This window comes from Bombus flavifrons, chromosome 6 (assembly GCF_040668555.2).
Source record: "Bombus flavifrons isolate JBK064 chromosome 6, iyBomFlav1_principal, whole genome shotgun sequence".
Classification (NCBI taxonomy): Eukaryota; Metazoa; Arthropoda; class Insecta; order Hymenoptera; family Apidae; genus Bombus; species Bombus flavifrons.
Window position 1 is genome coordinate 5,915,865 of NC_138447.1, and position 24,189 is coordinate 5,940,053.

General features: G+C 41.9%; 1 protein-coding gene across 3 annotated transcripts; it reads right to left on the bottom strand.

Annotated features, from left to right (window-relative positions):
- Positions 1 to 11,580: 11,580 nt before the first annotated feature.
- Positions 11,581 to 23,908, bottom strand: lov (BTB/POZ domain-containing jim lovell protein). 3 transcript variants are annotated; one of them, XM_069115041.1, is made up of 3 exons: positions 23,868 to 23,908; positions 18,581 to 18,922; positions 11,581 to 16,030 (listed from the first exon to the last, which is right to left on the bottom strand). In XM_069115041.1, exons 2-3 carry the CDS (start codon positions 18,766 to 18,768, stop codon positions 13,900 to 13,902), a joined length of 2,319 nt encoding a protein of 772 aa, XP_068971142.1. In that variant the 5' UTR covers positions 18,769 to 18,922; positions 23,868 to 23,908; the 3' UTR covers positions 11,581 to 13,899. The 3 variants fall into 3 exon arrangements, with proteins under 3 accessions (XP_068971142.1, XP_068971141.1, XP_068971143.1); XM_069115040.1 differs by lacking the exon at positions 23,868 to 23,908 and having other exon boundaries at positions 18,581 to 20,200; XM_069115042.1 differs by lacking the exons at positions 18,581 to 18,922; positions 23,868 to 23,908 and adding an exon at positions 16,429 to 16,859.
- Between the last annotated feature and the right edge of the window lie 281 nt (positions 23,909 to 24,189).

Here is a 24,189-nt window from a genome sequence, read left to right on the forward strand (position 1 = left end):
ATTAGTCGACGATACGAAGATACGAATCATATTTATGCTCCCTTGCAGCTGAAGCCGTGATAGTAGTGTTTAAATTTTAACCGAGTAACGCTTCGATTCACTGTAGTGCAATTAAAACGACTTCGAGTCGAGTAATTTAACTTGTATAAACATAAGTTTCAGGCAGCTTAAATTCAATTAGTTTGACTAATCCGGACGAGGCTTTAGATCGAACTAGCCATCATCGAGCCGCGAATGTCAGGTTCCGATGATCCACCTAAGTATCGAGTTTACATGTAACTTGCACGAATGCTGTTTTTCTTCTCTACAGCTGTTGTTTGCGCGACGAAGACCTACTCTGCGTTCGCTGTCCACCGCTTCGCGATAGTGACCCTGGCCGAAGGACCTGCCGACACCTTCCAAGTGTTACGCGGTCCAAGTGTTACCGTATAACAGTGCAAGAAAATCTCACCTTTCGTGTGCTCGGGTGTCACACTGGCAACCTGAGATCTTATTTGGAGCGTGTACAGGTATACGCGTATGTATTATAGCTGTATTCTTCCATGTTGCTCTGTAACGTGACCTATCAAATTCGTTGTTATTCGTTTCCCTCGATCAACACCACGTTTCCGTCTGATCGTAATCTATTTCGCCCTTCTCGTTCGATTTCCATTTCGTGATACCTCTAGTTGTTAAGTCTGCGTAACGGAAGTAACAGCAACGCCGGAAATAATAGTATTCACTCTAACATAATAGATTTACTTCTCCTTTAATCGTCCAATCTCTTAATTACATTAACTTTTCAAACTTATGTAAATATATCGAAAGTATGACCGCTTACTTTTATTCGTTGTTTTTTTACCAACGGGTTTCCCTCTCGTGGTAATTTTGAATTAATACAGAGCGAGCCAGAAGTAGAAGAATGCCATACATTGCTGAAACAATCCACGGAAATTAGCTCGCATTCGTACAAATTATTTTGTAATTTTAAACTTTTCTTGAAAGTTCGCTTCAGCAGATTTCCGAGTAGAACCTATACATACATACACACATTCACGCGCGCGCGCACACACATACATACATACATACGTACATACATATATACATATATACATACATATATATATATATACACATACATATGTTTTTTTCTCTTTTTAATTAGCTGACATTTCATTAAAAGTTTTAATTTCCCCGTGCAATTTAACATACAATATGAAAGATAATCATATCTGGCTCACTTTCATGTCCTCGTGAAAGCTTTGGAAACACGTATCCGGTATTGTTTTAATATCCCTCTGGTTCATCAATTACCATATCCAATTAGTAAAATATGTACGTTGAAATAACATGTTAAAACAGATAATAAAGTTCAGTTTTACAACAAAAAATATTTTCTACTCAATCTCTCCGTTTATTATCTTACGAAAATAAATTCATTATTAGACGTATCTTTCTCTGAAAATATTGAAAATATAATTATCCTGTAAACGATGAAACTTATTTAGTAAAATTAAAATTAAAATTATTCGGTATTACGAAACTACGTCAATAATCGTAAAATGCAACTGCGTACAATATACTGCGTGAATATATTATATCGATATTACCGTCGTTAAATTACTGGTATCGATATTAATATTACAAGTATTACTATAAAGAACTTTACGTTATGCATGTTAGCATTTATATAAAATGTTTCCTCACTATGAATGGGATTCCTTAATCCATTAATTCCTTATCGAATGTTCCGCTTTTATACAGTATTTGTACTTGCAGCGTATAAGTAAATGCAAATTCCTATAATTATAAGAGAACGTCGAATACGTCATCGTTGACGCGCTTCGTCAAAGATTGGCTCATAGCTTCGGGCGAGGATGATCGATCGATGCGGCAAGAAATCTTACTAAATAAAATATTTCACGGCTGTTCGACCAAATACGCAACATAAACATCCCGTCTCGGTACATTTGTCGCGTATTGCGTCCCGGTATGTCCGTATTTATAGGCCCCTTCAAAATAGTTTGAGCGCAGTGTTGCAAAGACCGTAGAAATTCACGAGAATTCACGCGTGTAGGATGTAACATTGCTCGGTCGACTGTATTTCATCTTCCAAGTTTCTCCGCCAGTCTCATCCTCCGAACAATTTTAATTATACTCGCATTATCCGATTTAATACATCGGTTCATCGAGAGGTTAGAAAGCATAGATAAGGACACGTTAGTCTATATGTATGTACATATCGAATCATTTTATTACTAGACAGTAGATATTTATGCAAATTCACATGTTCGTGAAAATAAACGAAAGAATAAATCCTATACGCAGATTTGTCCCATTTATTAAATACTATATACTATAACGAGTACTGTGCTTGATCATTGTGTTTATATCGTCTATTAATATTTATGAACTCTATTCGACATAGTTTAACACCTTTCCTTTATAAATCAATTCAATTTAACGTCAAAGATAAAATTAAAAAAACAACGTTCTACTTGGCTCTTTGCCTCTTCGTTCGTTCGTTCGTTCGTTAAATTAGATCAGTTTAGTTCCGAAAGATCAAGTATACGGCATTCAAAATTACCGAGTATCTCTGTCAAAGCGTTTAACGCTAAACAAGAACATCGATATCACGGCCGTTTGGCCATTTCCGGTAGCAAATAAATCGCGAGTATAAATAAATCATCCTCCTCCAGGTACGTTTATGTGTCCACCGTGCGAAATAATATGCCGATCCCGGCGTAACAACAAGGTGTCCGGTGATTAATTACGCGTGCCAATCCCGTAATCGTTAGAGCAAGGTGTTGAAACGACAATTACTGTCACAGCGATCTCCCAGTGTATAATACATACGGTAAAGAAGAAGATGTAAAACTAAAAGAAAGAGAGTAAGCAAGTCGCGAGAGGGACACTCCTCGAGCCCAAAAGTGCACGCGTTTCGCTCTCGGCATACAATGCATCTTCTTGGCCCGCGCCCCTCCCGGAATCCTGATCTTTCGGTTCAACCGACGTATTACTTATTTATTAGGACCGTGCCCGGGTGGTCCGCGACATGACGGAATCGATTACGCGAATTCGCGGAACTGGCCTTCCTGGCCCGAGTCCCTTCGGAATTATGCTTACACTCCTTCAGATTCGGCTCTCTTCTCTTCTCTACCTCCTCCTTTGAACTCGTTCGATCCTCCATCTTCTTCCGTCCGTCCCACCTTCGCCGTTCCTCACTTCTTCTTACAGACCTCCCTTCAACCTTTTTCCAACTCACACACACACGCGCGCGCTCGCTTACCGTATTCTCACGCATACCGACACACCCACCCTTGTTCTTCTTTTCTCTCCCTTACCCGATTCCTGTCATGCATCCAGCAACTATGCCTTTCCCTCCGCTTGGTAGAACGCCCTCCCAGGACCCGGTCGACGTTAACGTTCGGCTTATTATGTAATCAGAATAACAATAATTGTTTCGGAACTTTCGACTACTCATCAATCCGGGTGACAGCCGATTGCCCGCAGCTACGTGTAGGCATCGCTCGTTTAGCAATCCGTGGATAAGGATCAGAGGGCGGCAGGTTTCGAAGAGCTTCGAATTATCTTCGATTTTGTGAACTTTATCTGTAGGACCGGCATGGAGGAGGAGCAGATATTGGGAATGGTTTTCTCGCGAGTTATGGCCTCCTCTCGTTCTTGGAGAGTACTAGAGGATGGACCGGATCCTAAGTGCCCGCGGATGAAATTATTACGTTCATACGTAATTGTATGGACAAATTTTCGCCGCGACAATGTGATTTTTGCGGCAATGTTGGTGACTAGGTGGCAATAATACGGTGGTCGATCATATAATATTCAGCGATAGCAATATATTATATATTTATATATACTTACGAACTGTTATTTGAAATTCGTTTGCAACACTTTATTGACGCAAACATTTTCAATATGCGTTACCTGAAACGGGTACTTTTTTTTTTTGTTAATCATATTACGAATTAATAATTCCCTGTTAGCTTGCAGTCTCGCGTAATGATACTGTTATGAAATGAAATTAAATTGAAACGCGTACATCTACCAGTATGTACCTTATTATTACGTGGGTGTGTACCTTAGAGGAATATTTATTTCTTGCGTAAATATTCACAGCGTTGACATGCAACGCACGAGATACATATTGATACGAGTATTTTGGACAAGTTTCATCTTCTATAAACGATATGTGTATTAAAAGTATATTTTGGATTAATGATTTTCCGCTAAATTGCATATCTCTGCAATGATATAAATTCGAACGCAAAATATGTACGTTAGAAAAATTGGAAAATAACTTTATACGTATGTCAATTGTAAATAAGAATAATTAAATACAATAGGATTGTTATAGCGTACAGAGCAATTTCCCACTCACCTATAAAAAAATACATTTATTCCATGGTTTTTGACAATCACAAAATTTCATTGTCCGAACAGTAAATTATCGATCTTAAATATCTATTTTTGTTGTCGGCTAAACAATAGGTATGTATGCAACTTGAAAAGATCGCATCGTATTAAAAACCCTAAACTATCTGCTGAAATATCTCCGCCATTCTTCAAATAATATCATAAATGGCGAAGCGTAAGTTAACGATATACATCGATATAAACAAAATCTATGGAAAGTCTCTAAACACTTTTCTGTCTGTGTACTTATTATGGTACGGAACGAAGAAATGCGATGTAACGTACCACGAAAAAGGTATGGATGGGGCTAGATGTTGGTTGGGGATGAAAGAGGGTTAACAAACAACACTATAAACGTTGAAATTGTATGTACATTTTTTATTTGGGGTTAATATAATAATTCTCGTAATCGGGGCGGGTGAATACGATTGGGTCGCGCGCGTGTTTTATGTGTGTGAGCGCGCGCGCGCGCGTGTCTTGGGTGTGTGTGCGCGCGCGCGCGTGTGTTTTTTAGTCCGAAGAGCGAACGTGGGATTTAGGTAGCTAGCCTCGTCCTAGCCTCGTGTGCGCATTCACACCGTTAATTAGTTTGCAACGTTTTGCGTGTTTCGCAATTATTATTACCTCTTTTTGTTTGTCGTCTGTTCGTTCTCGTTAATCTCTCTTGTAAATACTTTTCATCTAATAATTTAATTGCGTACGTAATAATTCGATTAATCAATAAATCCGTAATAAATCGGTATAAATGTTGAATCGTGTGCGTGAGTGAACTAGTGGTGCCGATCCTGTCGTAGGGCCGGCTAGGAAGTCTCGGTAGTAACCAGCGGTAAACGTATCACAAGTCATGTAGCAATCATTTATGCATTATCGGTACGAGTGTTCGAGAATCGAAGCTACTTCGCGCTTTCTCTCTCGTTCTCTCCCTCTCTTTCACTCCTTTCCGCGCATGCTCTCTTTCTCTCCAGAGATGTAAATTTTTGTTTGAAAACTATTCTTGGTATATATCAACGAACAACGAGTACCGGTGCTTCGCTGCTTCGTCGTCTTAACGTAGTGAAAAAAAGAAGTCTGTATCTACTGGCTGCGCAAGACAACAACAGCAAAAATAACAGTGAAAAATTTCTCTCTCTCTCTCTCTCTCTCAGTGTTCCTAGTTCTGTCTTTATCTTCGCGAACGACTTTAGCGCGAGTTTTGATCGATATTAATTAAATTGTACTCCACTGATCGCAGCCAAACGACTCTCTGAATTTATCTATAGTAAAAGTTCGCGTCGCGTCACTCGTGAAATATAACGCGATCGCGTGTATACATATATGTATATTATATATACACACACATACACATACACACACACGCACACACATGCGCACGCACGCACGCATATTACGTTAATTACGTATAGATATTATATATATATATAATATATATATAAATATATATATACATATATATATATTGTAGCTAATCGCGTTTGCCCGATTCTGTCCTGTCGATATACATTGCCTATGTTATAGCAGCTACAAGTTCAGTATTCGATTCGTCTGTCTCAACGATAACGTCGATTCTCGAACACTCGGAAATATTGTAGTTATAGCGTAGCGCAGTGCCGCGATGTTTACCGTTCCGCAGTTTCACCTATGTAAATAGGTGTATCGCAGGACACGCGTTTGCCACCACGGCCCCCTGCGCTTAGGTAATTGTTATTGTATATCAAACTTTATAAACTGTAATACAATGTAAACCTGTAAAAAATATACTGGGTGGCGGCGGCTCTGTATAATATAATAAGTAGTATTATAATCGTTATGGTACAATTGTAATTCGTATAAATATATCGTTATATTATATTTCTGTAATGTGCGCTTCCTATGTTGTTGTTTCTTTTTCTCGCGTTCCATGTTTTCGTCATGTAGCGTGCAAAACGGCTGCGTACCGGCCGCCGATTGCGTTCTATTATTTCCTTCTGTTATATTTCGTATAAGCGCTTGGTTCGTTGTACGGTAAATGCAGCTCAGCACCATTGTAGGTATATCTAAACGTATCAGGCAACGTATATCACTTTATACGTATACATGGTCGTTCGGCGTCTGTACACATTCTTTGTCGCAAAGGAAACTATATACGCGTAAATATGTCCCCTTCTAGCTTGTTTATGGTAAAACGAATTATTCTTTCTTAAACACTGCGCGAAATCAAGGCATATCAATTATTTTATCACTCGCTTCGTATATTATGTATAATCTTGTGAAATATTTTACATATAAAAAATTAAATCGCTAATTGACGAGATAACCAATAACGACGAATATATACTCTGTTAGAATGAAATTCAGCGCAGTGTTTAAAGAATCATCACTCAAGGTAGATGTACATTATGAGGCTGCGAAAACTCATGATCGCCGGAGGAATAATGTTTTGAATGATAGCGATAAAGATATATAATAATTATTCCTTCGATCAAGAGCATCGAAGGCGCAGCGATTACCGTACCACGAATAAACAGCGTTAATTTGTTATCTTCTCATGCGCTCGGGGCGAGGCTAGGGCGATTTAGGAACTACGTGACAGCACAACCGATGCAAGTAACTATTTCATCTGTTTTCTGGATTTTGTCCTGTTGCTTTATACAATGAATTCTCGGTGAAACTCGATATTGACGGTTTCTATGTCACGACCATTGGAACTCTGCCAAGAGTGACCGATGGAATGTTTCTTGCCCGTGTCGAGTGAAAAGCCGTCAAAACTTTGAAGAAATCGGAGGCAAAAATTGATAAATTTTGACTTTTCGTTAGATCGATAATAACCAGCCAAAGCGATTTTATCCCGTTACAAATCATCTGTTTTACCTATGTAATGTACGAACCATGCCGACGGTTGATAATACCACGACGGAGCAAATAATTACAACCTACGAAGCGCCATCTCTTAACGATGAGGCGCACCCCCCGAGACAGTTTGCACTCGATACACGGCACTTTCGAAACTTTCGCATACTCGCCACATAATAATATCGCACGACGACACAGAAACCGCGTGTTTTATGCACTCGTTTTCTCTCTCTCTCTTCTCCTCTCAACATACGTTCATCCAGTTTCTTGTTCTAACTAATCTCGCGCACCCTTGCAAATTTATATCTCATTTTTTCTTTCTATCACTCGATTAAAGGTTGTATCCGAAGAGCAATATTCGCATTGCACAATTATCGATAAATATATATAATATATATATATATATATATATTATATATATTTACATATACGTACATATAATATATATATATATATATATATATATATTATATATATATAATATATATATATAATATAATATTATATATTATATATATTATATATATATTATATATATATTATATATATTATATAATTAATATTATATATATAATATATATATATATATATTATATGTACGTATATATTACGCATAAATAATCGATTGCGCGCTCTTTGATCCTATGTACAAGTGTGGTTTCATGTAAATTAAAAATAATTCTTTTTCGGAGGCGTATCTATTTCTTGCGCTTTCTCACCCTCGCTTTCTTACTCTCATACTCACACCCTTCCTCTCTCTCCCACCCAGTCTGTCCGTCTGTCTGTCTATCTCTTTCTCTCTCTCTCTCTCTATCTCTCAATATGTAAATACTTAATACCTTTCATTCTTGTTGCAGTTCGTTCTTTTCACTGTTTTATTTTTTCCTATGCTTTTGTCAGATAAAATCGTACTATCTCATTCTCGTACTGTAGGAACTTAAGATGGTGACTTCGGTCTCGGAGTCCCAGAAAAATCAAAGGTATTTCGTCTGTCCTATTTGTGTCATTCGATATAATATAACTGTACCCATAGGAGTAATGTGATTATCAGTGTAACAGTGTATACGTTATAGCGGCGGTCGCAGCGGCGATGGTTTTAAAAATATTTATGTTTGAACGGTGACAATGACGGTCGTGGATAGTGCATATAATGACAACGTGATAATGACACGATATCGAGTGAGAATGATCACGATAATTACGATGTAATATGCCAGCGATGCACCGATAACAACGTAGAAATGACAATAATTTCTCCCACTTAAAGACTAACTAATAAGAAGATAACGTGTAATAACATTGTGCGAGAAATTAGCGCGATAAAGATTCGGTAGTGGAACGAAATGACGCGTTGAACAGAAAATAGGGGGAAAGATATTTTAAGGAATCCGTTTCATTTCGTTACAAGCGTTTTCACGATCGGAAATCCTTTTCGGTAATGATTCGATACGACGATATAGTTGGTACTATCTCAAGGCGTCGTTTGAAATTTAATGCTCGCCGTATTGCACTATTTGTATTGCAACAGGAAGAAAAACTATAGAATTGATTGGAATCGACTAATGTAAACAGAAATGGGGGCTAAGATAATACGGGTCGTTAACGCAAGTTTGTGAAACGGGACGAAAACAGATTCCTTAAGACATTTTCCTTCTGATGCGCGTCGTTTCGCTGATTTCTGTCAAAAAAGTGTTAGAAAAGTCGGACAGTCGGAACAGACGTTTGACGACGTGACACGCGCTACATTTACGAGAAACGCGTCAGCGAGCTACTAAAATTAACAATACCGCGATAGAACTAATGATATGTTGCGATCGCGTCTTGTACGTGGAGATCGTTAAGCGGTGCGAGCAGATTGATCTTTCCCGACCGATTCGAGTTATACAATGCGTAATATTAAGTAAAGTAAAGTTAATTATAATCGTATTGAAAATATTGACAGTAGTCAATAATGATAATGGTGATAATAATAATAATAATAATAATAATGATAATAATAATAATAAAAGTAATAGTAATAATGACGACGATAAGAATATTAAGATAACAAGAATAATGATAATAATAATAATAATAATAATAATAATAATAATAATAATGATAATAATAATAATAATAATAAAAGTAATAGTAATAATGACGATGATAAGAATAGTAAGGTAACAAGAATAATGATAATAATAATAATAATAATAATAATAATAATAATAATAATAATAATAATAATAATGGCGACGAAAACGACGACGATGATGATGATAATGGTGGTAATAAATATACAAATAATAATTATAGCGGACATGGCAAAAAATGAATAATTACGTCAGTATATACGTAATAACAGCAATCATAACGGCCGACGATTTTTCGTGCCGTTCAGAATTCGAATACAACCTTTCGCCGTGTCCTGTTCGTACGCGTAGTCAAGATTACTAACAACGAATCGATAATTACTATCACTTTTAACCATCATCAACTGGTTTCGCGTGCCTTCGCGACAATTCGACTAACTTGTAATACGCGCAATAATATCAGTGCATTTAGCGGTAATAAAGTAACCAATCGATACGCGTCGCCTTTCTATCTATTCACTTTTTCTTTTTCCTCCGTTTCACCTCTCTACTTACGCCCTATGCGACAATGCGACAATGTGGCAATTTTTCTCGATACCGTTCACGCGAGTACGCGTACGCGCGCGCACGTATGTGTGTGTGTGTGTGTGTGTGTGTGTGTGCGTGTGTGTGTGTGTATCTGAGAGTGAGCGAGTGAGTGAGTGAGCGAGGGAGTGTGAGTGAGTGAGCGAGGGAGTGTGAGTGAGCGCGCGCGTGTGTGAATACGTGTTAATATGTGAGTACGTGTGCCCAAGTACATGTTCGTATATCCGCCTGTATGAACGCGTATGTCCCTCTTATGCAGCTTCCGAGTCTCTCTTTCTCTCTCTTTCGCGCGCGCAACCGTACTTCTCGATGTCAGAGATGATCGTCTTTCGCGTATATCCTGCACGTTTTTCGCTTGTCCGATCGTTACGTTCTCTTTTGCTCGAAATAAGTTACTCGCGAATTGTCCGTGGCCGATCTCGGATTTGTGTGTACGGGGCACGGGACACGCTGGAATATGTTTCGCGATCAGAAGCGGGTCGGAACTCGTTCGAATTTACCTGAAAGGCATACGAACAACGAAACAGCCGTAAGCTTTGCTCGAAGAGTATCCGACGACGACTTACTGATTCGTGTGTTTACGATATTTTCCCCCGTTTAACTGTAAAATAATACTGAAGTGTGCACATGGTGCCTATCACATATGTCTACGTAGTCTCTCTTTCCACAGTCGCTCTAATAATCACGCGCACGATCAGCCGCACACATTTTTCTTCCGCTTTTTTTTTCATTTCTCTTCTTTCTTTCTTGTTGCTTTCTCTTTTAATCGTTATTCGCACTTACAACTCGCGACCCAGAGAAGAGATCCTCTGTCTTCTCTGTTTCGCTGTTTCGCCTCGCTTTCGCACTCATTCTCTAGATTTCTCGCTAGCATTTCATTGCCTTACTCGCTCTCCTTCTCGTCAACAGAGTGAATAAAAAATTGTTAAAACCAGTTTCCACGTGGTCATACCGCTTCGTATGTCTCCCCTTTTTCGTCCCTTTTTCACGCGTCATAGATACGGGTAAAGTCATTAAGGATAATCTGTAATCGGTCCAATTTTACGTGTAAATCATTCGAGTAACCTTAACGATATCTGCTGGTTCGTTCCTAGCTATAAAAAACGACGTATGAAACGCGTCTAAAAGTAAAAATCGTAATACGAACTTTCAAGCAAACCATCGTTGACTCTTCGTAAGTAAAAAGGTAAAATATCTTGATTATTGTTACTTCTGTAAAATACAATACACTGGGAGGCTGAACTCACGGTATAACCCGTAGAAGCAGTTATAAACTCTTTCGAAACACCCTGTATATATATGTATATGTATATATATACATATATATGTGATATATATGTATATGTATATATAATATATATATGTATATGCATATATAATATATATAATATATAACATATAATATATATATATGTGTGTATATATATATGTATATATAATATTAATAATCAATAATATTAGTTTGTATCGTACAGGCTATTTTGGGGTTGAAAGCCTGTGGTTTCTCTAATATCTTTGCTTAACCTCCCTGTCGAACCCATACGCTTTCTCCCTTCGTTACATTATACTTACAAGTTATTCTTTAATAATATATTTAATCTCGCTTTCGCTAGGTGTAGCAAGGTGTCACGTAACGGAATGAACCATCTTTTCTCTTGCCGTTTCCTCACCTCTCTTTGCATTTCTTTTTTATTTTTTTTTTCTTTTTTTCTCATTTTCTTAAGATTCATTAACGAAATAATCATCGTAAATGTATTATAGCTTTACGTTAATTTTTGTTTGTTTCTTCGTTACCATTACTTTTACAGTTTAATACGTTAGCTTTTTTTCTCTTTATCTATCGTAGATTTGTCTGTGGCTATCCCTGATGTGTTAGTTACCCTGCGCTTCCGTCTGGTTGTCGAAATATTGTTGCGAAATTGTGGTCTACGATTAAAATTTCGTCGTTTGTCCCGTGTTTCGAATACGAATTTTGTTCCTCTTTCCTTGTTTCTCGTTTCTTTGCATCTGCACGTTTCCACTCGTTCGTTCCACCCCTTGTTTCGCACTGGCCGAACAAGGTTCGCGTTTCCGGGAGCTCACCAAGATTTACGATCGAACGGACACGCGCGGCTTCGTCTTTTCCTCTGGCTAACTTGCCGAGCTTTCCGGCGATTCGGCCGGTCAATGAGTGTATATCCGCGTGCTTTAGGTGGCGCGCTGTTTCTCTCGAGTCGGGAAATCTCGATTTGAAGAAGAATTATCGCGACAAAACAAAGCGAAAGAAAGGGAACGAAGCATCGCTAACGATACAGGGTACAGGGTACAGTTACGTATTTACAGATCAATGTACAGACGTCTGTCCGTAGAGGATATCGCAGCGATTGGCGGGAGTAACGCGTGTACTGGGACAATTCGTGGCCGCGATACTTCTTGCGTGGCAAGAGAAAAAAGAGAGAATCTTGGCAAGCTCGCACCACCCTGCGCGTGATTATTACGTAAACCCTGTTCCACCCTATACTTTGGCGATCGTAACGTGATTTTACGAATGCGCGTAATTCCAGTGGTCGCGAACGTTTCTTTGTCGCTTTCGAAACCCTATCGAGGACCGACGCAAACGGCTCGCGCGAAAGTGACGTTTATCCGTAACGAATATCGTTGTATCAAACTGAACTATATCAGCGGTTAACATCGAACAGATAACGTAAAATAATGGTAGTCAATTGGAAGCTCGTTTCGACGCGCTTCAACGGCGGCAGCAAGACGATCCAAAGATACGAGGTATTACGTGATTGGTCGATTGATTTCGTTTTAATCGTGGAAGCATGGCCGATAATAAGCACGGTAGAGCAACGTTCGGCTAGCGTCGATTCAGACAAATAGAGATATACAGCTACGTCGGAAAAATAGATTGGCGTAAAATTAAAAGACAACGTTTCGGATTATTACGTATGATTGTCAAACGAGTAACGATCGTTCAACGCGCCAGCTTGCTGCCTCCGAGCGCGAATTGCAACAGGTATGTCAACGATCCGAGTATTAAACTATCGTTCGAGTCTTGTAAACCTTAACTCGTGTACATCACAGGCCACCAGGATGTTTTCATTATAGTAAGTAAGCGCGTGTGCGTCTCTTCCTCTCTCCGTTTCTCTCTTTTTCTCTTTCATTGACGTACGTCACTTTCTCAACGAGAAGTCCGCAAGTCGAAACAGCCAAGTATATGGAGTATTCTTCGACGATTTTTCCTATTTCACGTAGGGCGGCCGTTGCATTTGCTTTAGCCGTTTTACAGTACTATTATTTGGTATGATCGCTGTTGTAGCAGGAACTATTTATAGCGACGATACGAGGAGAATCGTTTGTCTCGCCCACCAGCCAAAGTCTCCGCTTCCAAGCACCTTGTTCCGTTTCTTATCGACCAAAGGGTAGATGATTTTTTGGTCAGAACGCGTAGCAAGCGCGTAACGGGGGAACGAGCACCAGAAAAGACACCGTCGATGACTCTTCTTCTTTCCAGCTGTCTCTGGACGAGCCGCTAATTTAGCCAAGAAGAAGATACGAGAGAATTTCGCCGGCACGCTTGACCGAGTTTCGGGCGTTTCGCGATCGACGGACAAAGGGAGTTGAACGTCGATATTTTTGTCGACGGAGTAAGACGGAGAAAGACGGAGAAAGACGGAGAAAGAAAGTCAGATGAGAAGATCTCGCGGTGGTGGGTCATAAGCGTGGACCTTGCAAGGTGGAACGTCCGTCGAGCTTACACCCCGGCAGCTGTAAACCCGGTGTGGTAGTCAGTCTTGCGAGAAGAGAAGAATTTCGCGGGAATATCGGGGGCACGCGGCCTATCGTTCTGCTCGTTTATATGAAAGTATCGACGTGTCTGACGTGTAAGTGTCTCGAGAAATCGTTAAAAGGGATGGTGTTGGTTTGAATCGGACGTGTACGCGTCCGTGGTCCTTCGACGAAGACGACGATCGGCGTGTGTCCGCGCTTCGATATCACGCGTTAAACGTTCTCTTTTTTAATCCGAACCATTTTGTTGAAGTAGCGTGGGTGCCGACTGTGGCTGTTGTGGCTGCAGCGATTCGTGATGATGATGACGATGATGGTGATGATGATGATGGTGATGATCAACTGGTGATGGCGTTTCACTGCTCGGCGAAGTATTAAGATCGCCGCCGTTGCCGCCACCGCCGCCCCCGCTTCCGCTTGCGTTGCCGCTTGCGCTGTTGTTTGCGTTGCCGCTTGCACTCCCGCTTGCGCCACCGTTACCACTCCCGCTTGCGCCACCGTTACCACTCCCGCTCCCGCTCACGCACCCACTCGTGCTAGCGGGATTCGCTGCCGGTTCGTAGGCCTTTTGTTCGCTTGGAGGAAGTAAATGCACCATATTAACCGGAACGGGGAACGCGGCGGCGGTAAAGTCAGGAAAGAAACCCTGTGGTAGAGTAGCGCCGAGCAATGAATGATGAGGAAATACACCGTCGTCGCCCGGGTGCGGCGGTAGACCGGCGAGCGGATGAGCCATCTGCGTTGGCGGCTGGACGGTCTTAACGTTGTTGTTCAACGAATTTATTACTACTTCGCTCGTTGTCGAGCCCGTACAGTCCCTTCTCAGTTGTTCGAGTTTCAAACTTTTCCCGTACTTGCCTCGCACGTACATCAATAGACTGTTGTACGGTATACCGAAGATCCTGCTTGCTTGCGACGTGGTCATCTTCTTGTTCCAAACGTGCTGCAACGCCTCGGTTAGCTCCGCGTTCGTCCAAGACCGTGGCGGTCCGCCTCTGGGAGCGCTGTGCTGACCTTTCGGCCTTCCCACCGGTAGTCCTCGACCGCTGTGGTCTCCCCATCTGCGCGCCGCGTCACTGTCGCCCTTGAGTTTCTTTGGCTTCTTTCCTGAATGATGGCCGCTCAGACCCGCCGCGCTGAAAAGTCCGTGCAACGTTTCCGGTTTAAAACTATCGTGAAGATCCGCCAAAAGGGATCCTCTGTCGAGAGCACCCGCGTGAGGAAACAGTCCACCACCTAGAGACGCGACACCGTCCAATGGGAACATAGTTGTGACGGAACTTCGCCGTGGTACCAACGAAGATTCTTGTTGCTGCTGCTGTTGTTGATGATACGGATGCGTTCTATTAGTTCCGTGTGGGCTGCCGTCCTGAGGTGGAGGCGGCAATTGGCTCTGCGGATTATTCGGTGGTACCCACTGGGACGCTAAATGACCCAGACTCGACAGGTACTCGCCGTGATTATGCGGTGGTGTCAGCGACAAGGCCGACATCGTCGGTAAGCCCGCGGCGGCGGCGGCCGCCGCCGCTGCTGCCGCAGCAGACGGAATATCTTGGAGGGAACCATCGGGATGCAGCAGACTCGTGCCGGTTAACGGAGATCCCCTCGGACTACTGGCCGCTTCGCTGCTCTCCGCTTTTACGTTATGATGGTCGGCTTCGCTGGGTGACAACGATCTCTTCATCGAAAGATTCTCCGCCCTATCCTCATGCTGTAAATGGTTCTGCATGCTCGAGTTCGACGGCTGTTGGTGTTGTTGGTGTTGCGATTGTTGATTAACAGCGGTCAGATTCAATCCGCTCACCAACGGGCTAAGAATCCGCGGTGGATGAGGTCGACTGAGATCCTGCGGCACCAATTCGCTGGATCTTCTTCGCGGCCGAGCCTGTTTTCGTCGAGGCAGCGGCGATCCGCAATTCTCTCGCGGTTCGCGCATCCCGAAGTTCAGATGGCCCATGTGCGGAGACCTATCGCGATGGTCCCTGCTAGGGTGAAAAATGGCGGGTCTCACTGTCGGCACCGGCTCTCGGGTGGACGGCGGCGCTGTGCTTTCCGACATGTTATCATCCTCTTCTGGAGTTTCTTGCCTCGCGCCTTCGGGTGTCGACGGTTCTCCAAGCATCAGATCGGCGGTCGGTGTTTCCGGCGGCGATGTCAACCTCGATTCCGACGAAGCTAATCCACGCACCTGTAGACTCTCCGCGGCTCTCATCAGTCCTGCGAGTTCCTCGCGACCGACCCTCACCTCGCCACGATACATAAAGTCGATCAGCGCAGCTATTTCGTGACCGGGAAAGTCCTTCAGTACGATCACCGGATGTTTGCAGGGGTGCTCGGAAAATATCCTTTCGAAGAATGGGCTGCAATTCAAACGTTTCGATTTACATTGTGATTCGATAAATTTACTCGATCGTTAAAATTATTTTACTAAACGCATCGTTATCTCCGTCGATGTCGATTCGCGATTAAACGTACGTCGCCGCCGCGTTACCGTTCCTGCCGAATCTGTTCCGGAACGTTTCTAATCGGTTATCCACGCTGTACGTTTAATATTCGTACGATCGAAGAGCAACACGACCGGAGTAATTCCGTTATGTCGTTCTTCGGACCTTTTATTCCTCCTAAGACGATTACGTTTCATCTACAAAGCCATTGTCAAACGCGCGACCCTTGCTTACAACGAGAACCGAGTATGCACGATCTTTACGACGCCGGAAAAGAAATTTCTGCAAACTGTACCAGCTATTCGTGTATTTACAGTGTGTTCGTTACAGTTCGTTACCGTTTTAAAATCCTGACGAATATCCGATTAGAATGTAAATGCAAGCGGTAAATTTGTAGTCGCTGCCGCGGTGTTCGTATTTCGCCATCAAACTATTTACGCGAAATATGGATTATCGATTACCACCTTGTGTACCATGCACGAATAAACAACGCAGCGATCACCGACTTTCTAGAAGAGCGACGCGTCTCGGAAATCTCGCGTCGCAGTCGCAAGAGACGGGAGCATTCGCAACTATAAACGGGCGATAAGCGAAGGAAATTATTCGTTGCTTGAAACGCGTGTCCCCTTCGTTGTAGTTTGGCCAATCGGCAAGAGAGCGGCGGTAACTCGATTTGCTGGCAGAAACCACGGGCAAAAAGTTGCAACGAGAATTAGTAGCGTTTCCATACGAGACTTTCGCTCGTGGTTGCATTTACGTGGTACGTTCGCGTGGTGCCGAGCACAGCATTGCCGCGTTGCGTACAACGAAACTGACCAACAAGCCGCGAACAAACGAACAGGCGAGTGTCTCGACGGACGAAGAACATATCGTTCGATAGAGATCGACACGGGGCAAGACGACGATAGCGAGTATAAAGTGTAAAAGAGACGCGTGTACGTCTATGAGGATATTTAGGTAATATTAGGAGATATTAAATTATCTATGCTGGATGCGTTAATTTTACGAGTAGTAACTAAGCTTCGTTCAAAGCTATTCCGTACTTGAGCTTCTTGTACCCCGCGAGTTTATCAAGTATATCAACGATTCCTACCAATCAGTTGTAATAACATTTCCCTATCAATGATATTTTTACCAAACGTATATTACAAATCGATATTTAAGATATCTAAAGGGTCAAATATTTCTAAAATCTTTAGCAGCAGATACGATGGGCCGTCGGAAAGTTGGAAGCCGAGCTTGAATCTTTTCCAATTTGACGCCAGATATCGCCCGAACAATCGTCGCCGATTCTAATGCTGAAACTTCAAACGAAGAGCATTTTTTCGTAATTTTATCGTCGAGAACGAAAGGAATTCGCATTTTCGACACTGGTAATTCAAAGTTGGGAAAATGGTCGTTGAGAAAACTTTGAGCTTTTATTAACGCCTATCTCCGTTAACGAACTATCTGAAACGCGTAAATTTGTCAAATAAATAATTTACAAGCTGTAACGCGAGATAAGGCGGAATACAAATCACCGAACGATAGAAATTGTTTTCAAAATTTACGTACTGTCGCAATTTTTGTAACTACGAGAAAGAACAAACTATGTAATTTTTATCGTAAATATTTTTATTTTACTGTAGATAGGTAGGCGTTTTCGCCCAGCGTTGTTATTGTATTACATACTGATAATTTAGAGAAACAAAGCCATCTTCGTCGACAGTGATGATTCGTCAATGGTGTTTACTCGACGTATGTCACACTGTTTACATAAATAAGTAGACACGTGAGTCATGCTCGGACCACAGGTATATATATACAAGTGTAAATCGGTGCTATTCAATTTCTAATATGACTAATACGTACGACGTCGCTTTATCCGTCTGACCATCATAACTCGTAACTTTCAACCGTGCTTTCCAACACCATCGTACATTTATTTCAATTCTTTGGATATCTACAAACGTACGCGGCATTCTCGTGTTTTACCGTTTCGAAAGTTGATCAACTTCTATAACGGAGCAAAAAGTATAGCTATTTATATATGGGTAAATTAATTAGTATCGATGATTTCAGTAAACGTATACATAGGCGCGCAGATATAATTCTTACTCGTGCTGTAACTTTCTTCGAAACGAAATACCGTAGAATATTCGAAGGAAAAACAATCGTTTTCTCAAATCAAGTCGATAAATGATTGCCCGCAGTTAAATATATTCTCGATCGTTTGCGAATACTGTACTGTATATAAGGCAGAATACGTCAACGATATTTCGACGGATTGTTCGATGAGTGAGAGAGAGAGAGAGAGAGAGTGACCGAGTGCGGAAGGGAAGGGAAGGGAAGGGAGGGGAGGGGAATGGGGAGCGAATGGGAAGAACATAAATGAAAATAACGCAAATACAAGTGTGTATCGTTGGAGACAACGTATACGTATTAACCGAAAGGCCGCACAGCCTTGAATAGCGTCGGGTTTCTTACCTGCAGGCACTAAGCACAACTTTATGCGCCCTAAGGCTGGTCTCGGCGCAGACCAGGGTCACGTCGACAAGTATTTCCGCGTGTAGTAACGTCTCAAAAGCTTGAAGTATGTGCGCTTGATGATTGTTCCACCGTAAAGAATAGTGCGACTGCAAAGCCATCCCATCAGGACTCGCAGCGCTTGACATGTTTCCACTGCCAACCGTGCCGTTAGCGGAGCCACCTTGCTCCGTCTCGTCCTCCTTTGTACCTAGAGGTTCTGCGTTCTGTCTTTTTTTCCATGCACGCACGTATCGCTAACAATATCTTCCCTTTGATACTATGTTGAACGGCGCTGTACTCCTGAAACGCAAATTACCAAATGTCATTATTAATCGGGCTCGGGCGTCCGTGTCTAGCGCTATAGGAATCGAATACAACCGATTGAAAATCTCTGCGAGACAAGAAATGATGCTAACGTTAAGGCAGGAATAAGCAAATAGATGGAAAGTTTGAGCTGTTCGAAAGGAAAATTGGGAAGAAACGTATGTGGTTGATCGAATATCGTAGAAACGAGAGAAGGTGAATATTTCGAGTTGAACCGCAGATCTATGGTGTTTTTGATATTAAAACGTTGGCGATGTACCAATGCCTCGTCCTTTTCGTTCTTCCTTCTATATAGCTAAATATATGGTAAATATAAATGCTAATATACGATAAATATAGTAAATTAATTCTTTAACCGCTCAACGATGACCGAGCGATGCGTCCGTATGTCGTCGTACACAGTTTTCGACCGCAGTTCAGTTTGTTTCTTCGTACGTCGCGACGCGGCGTCCATACTTCGCATGGACCGTAGTTGTCGATAGTTGTCGATAGTTGTTTCGAATTGTACCACGTCCAATTAAATTATCAAGCTTTTCCATATTCTTCGTAATATTCGTTTTATGAATATTTTGCTTTTCATACATTTTCCTTTTCTCTTTAATATCGTTTAGCCATGTCCTTGTTTATTTCGTATTACGAACAAACAATGTTTACAAGTTTGACGTTAATTGCGATAATCGATCGTTTTAAATCCATTTTATTTAGACGAGAGTAAATCAAATCGATAAAGCTGAACAAAGTGGAAATCAGAAAGCGCGATGAATATTTTATATAGAGCTTTTATATAGTTTCACGAGAGTAGGTATATATAATGTCAATGAACGTTAATTACATTTCTATTTCAAAATATCGCAGTTTCGATTTAAATCGTCATCGATATACAAATTTCGTATGCGAAGTTCCTCCTTTTCGCCGAATAGCGGTTCGACGTCTTATGGAGAATAAAAGTCAACAGTGTTCTAAATATTTCAGATGCATTTCGATTTTCTCACAGTTCTTTGATAAATATACGATCGACGAATAGTTTTAACTTCATTTTCTGGTAAGCAAAAGCAATATTTTCACGATCTAATCGACTACATTTACGACACTAATGAGCTTAATCGCTTCTTCGATATCTTCGTCTTGCGATAGCACCGCTTAAAAATCATTCGAGTTATTTTAAACGGGTAAATGAAATAATATTACGTCAAAGAGATTGAAGAATTTGAAATGGTCCTCTGTGAAATTATACATATACATATGCATATACGCGATATTAGCAAATCGTTAAAAAAAGGCGCTAGATAGAAAGCGTGCGTTGTTACGGAACTTGGTACGATCAAGCGATACTTTGCTCCATTTTACGAAAAAGTTTTACGAAAAAGATCCGACAAAGATTCGTTGTCTAATCTTATTAGACTTTATATTTACCATACTCGCACAGTTTGTCATCAAGACAAATCTATCGATCGTTGGAATGGTGTTGCAGAATATTTATAGGCACGCGGCAAGAATGTTTCACGAATGCAAAGCTTATTACGTTTGATAAAGGTTTTCAGCAGAACGTAAAAGGAGAACAACGTTAACTATCGAATTAAATTCAATCGGACGGCGATTTAGCTGTAACGCGTGTAATTTTCTAGAGAAGCTCGTGCATCTGTATGACGATGTACCGCGCATTATTACCCGGAGAAAAAGAGATTTATTGATTTCCGTTGTACGGATTTATTAGTCGGCCAACGAAAATTACTCGAATTTGCAATTTTACACGGAATACGTTTACACGCGGCAAACGTTGATCGAACTTGGATGCTCCAGGATGTATACGAATTAATTAAAATTATTTGAACGAATTATTTGACGCAAAAACGACACATTCTCGTGACTTTCGTATACGGTGATACGGTATCGATTCTATATTTACTTTTGTTGCTTTTCCAAGAAGAATAAATTATTTGTAAATAAAATATTCGTAATATGGCGATAGTTGAATGGAAAAAAGGGTGAACGACGATGACAATTACTAATCGGTGAATCGTTTGTTGAAAAATAATCATACGCATTATACGTATCACACGTATGCAGAAACAGTAAAATTTCGATTAAAGGCGATGCTAAGCTAATTTCAAGCTAATGACAAGCTAAATTCGAAGTAGGCCATTGGCTTAATATATATATGTATATGTATACGACGATGTATGATATATGAAAAAAATTGGGTTCGTTGTCATCGAAGATTCGATATGTCCTTTATGGAATTATGGAAACGAGAGGATAAAATTAATAGGAGAATTAATTATGAGAATAAACGGATAATACGTAAATGAACTCGGAACGATGGTTACGAGGATCTTTGCCTAGGCAAAGATATCGTGTACAACTTTGGAACATTACGGAGAATCAAGGTTATACGATATACGGTAGTAAGAGACTTTGGAGTAAGTTGGAGAATGCAGAAAAAGTTCGTCCTTTAGCGCCTTACTCTCGATGTTTACGATACGAGTCAACAACTCTATTTTGAAACAATGTACGTTTCAACATCTCATTGACAAAACTCCGTGAGGTACATGTACTATTGTTATTGGATCGGAATACGTTATTCGGTACGGTATAAACGGTTTACAGTACGTATGAAAGAAGGAATTCAGCGGCTTACGGAGGTCCTTACTGTTCTTTCTGTTCGCGGGAACAAAGCGTCGAAATCAAAGTTCATGGCAGGGCTACCACATTGCGATCGGACAGCAAGAGAACCGAACGAATTGGCGTATCGCTGCTTGGATTATTCGCCGATAGTGGCTAACCTGACGTAACGTTTAAACACCGAAACTCGTCGGAATTTCAGACCGTGCGTTATTCTTACACGCGGCTGGCTGTCAGTCGGAGGGGAAAAGAACGTAAAAAGAGGGAAATCGTTGGAGTTTCGATTGGCCGAGAGTGGACCCGCAGGCTTCGCGAAACCGCGGTACGTCACTGTGCGCCTGCCGAAAACTCACCGCAAGTTTGTTGTCAAACTCGCACGTGTTCAGAAAAAGTACAACACGATGTCTGCAGATACGGCCCGTGTTATCGTTCTCCTTTTTTCTTATCTCTTGCTGTACGTTTACACTGGCGTCGAGCAGTTTTGCGAGCGTGGACTAGACTCGGACGAGAGAATATACGGAACGCGGATGATTTCATCGTTCGCGGCATCCTCTACGAATCTCGAGAAAATCAGCGGCTAACCTCTATCTTACGAGTAAGTTGCCGACTCGTTTGTTCGTCTTCTTCTAAATCGTGGAAGAAATGATAACAGCGCTGCGTTAAAAGAAAAGTTATACGTTCTTTCTTTGCCAATGTTTGGCAACTTGGTGGCGATCACCGTACAATGTTCCATCGTACTTGCTCCCTCGGATCTTGAAAAGATGAATTCTATCGGAACGGGACTCTAAGGTAATTTATCGATAAATAATTTATTCGATAGCGAGATTTCGCGGATAATGGTAAATCTGAAAAGGTGATGCGTTCGAAAGCGAGCTTTTCTAATTCGTATCTGTTCTCGCGTTTATAGCAGAAACACGCAGTTTGATAACTTTCAAACAAAGTTAAAAAGACACAATACGTTTTAGTTTTGCTTGCTTGGCGTTAAACGACTATAATAACCATTGGCCGTGTTTCGCAACTATTACGTTGATTCTTGCTTATTTTAAGTATACTACTATAGGTACGATGACTTTTCAACGAAAGAGCGTATATTCGAGCGATTGGTTAAACTTTTCGTCGTGCAAAGATCCGGCAAAATAGGACGAATTCTGGTTTTGTCGAGTACATGAACTGCCAACGATGGAGGCAACGATAATTTCACCGCGTGAAACTGTGGTTCGGTGGACAGAGGACGCAGAATAAGAAATTACGGTTAAAGATATGGACAAAAGGAATCGTCGTAGACGTTACCGGCATACGGACGCGCGACGTAGTAATTTGCAAACGATCTCTTTTCGTTTGTTGTTGCTTGGAGAGGCGAAATGCTAGCCAGCTGAGCGAGTGAAACTGGTCAACCGGACTATTTAAATTTGTTACCTTCCTGTCGCTCGAACCAGACACGCGCGATTGTTTTGATGTGCCGGTAGCAGTTATCGACACTGCCGGACAAGATCGATTTACCGACCGATCGATCTTTTTTCACGTTTTCCATGGACGACGTTACACCTAAGACTGGTAACTAAGTTCAGGGTGCGTTTCTCGCGCGAAATTGGTCACGACGACAAGAAAGACAGAAGGCACTTAACACTGAATTCCGATGACAAATGGATCGCGTTACAAGTTGGAAAAGTGGCGGGGCAATTGCTCCATTTGCTGCAGGGCCGATCCTTCTCGCACTATTTCTCGCACTGATACAGGGTAGAACGACGAGGTATCGGCGACGAGGAGCTGCAGAGACGACGAAAAGCGTAACCGTACTGCACTGATTCGATGAGGAAAACGCGCGTATACTTGGAGGGAGGTTTCGTTGGCGGGAAAACGAAAGACTGGCGGCAGACCGCGTGGTTGCTGCCGAGTATAAGCGAGGAGGAAGAGGAGACGGATAGAAAGCGCGCGCGGGAGAGGACACAAGAGCGTGGCGCCCCTAAACGATCAGCTGATTTCTCACTGTCATCCACCACCGTCTTCTCGTTAACGTCACAAACATGTTCGTTGGTACGTAGATTCGGCTCCTTCGCGCGGTATTCTATCACTCGGTTGACACTCGGTCACTGTAGATCGGTAGCCAGTTGTTTGCCGCGCGAGATAATTATTCGATTTCACCGTGCGATCACTGAGCTGGATGTGACTTCTCCGAGCGAGAGTAGATCGACCCACGCGACTCGGTCAACTATTAACTATTTCGAGGGAAAAACTTGCGAGGAGAAAATTTGAACGGAAAACTCGGGCGTCGTTAAAGAAACGTTAAGAGAAAACTGACCGTATCGTGTGGCTTGCGTGTGCGGCACAGCGGCGTCGGCGACGGCCGGTGAGTGAATGCGCCGTGACGTTAGGCGCCCCTCCTAAGATCCCCGCCCCTCTCGCTCCTTAAACATCTCCCTCCCACACGACGCGTCATCTCTCTTTTCCCGCACGATACATGCCGCCGCTCGCTTGCTCTCACATTAACCAACCAACCTCCCTCTCTCTTACCGGCCGCCTGCCCCCTTTTGCCCGCCAACCCCTTTCCCATATGCTTTCTCCTCTTCGTCGCTTTACCGCGCCCCGCGCGCAATCCTACCACCACCTCTCACCACCCCTGG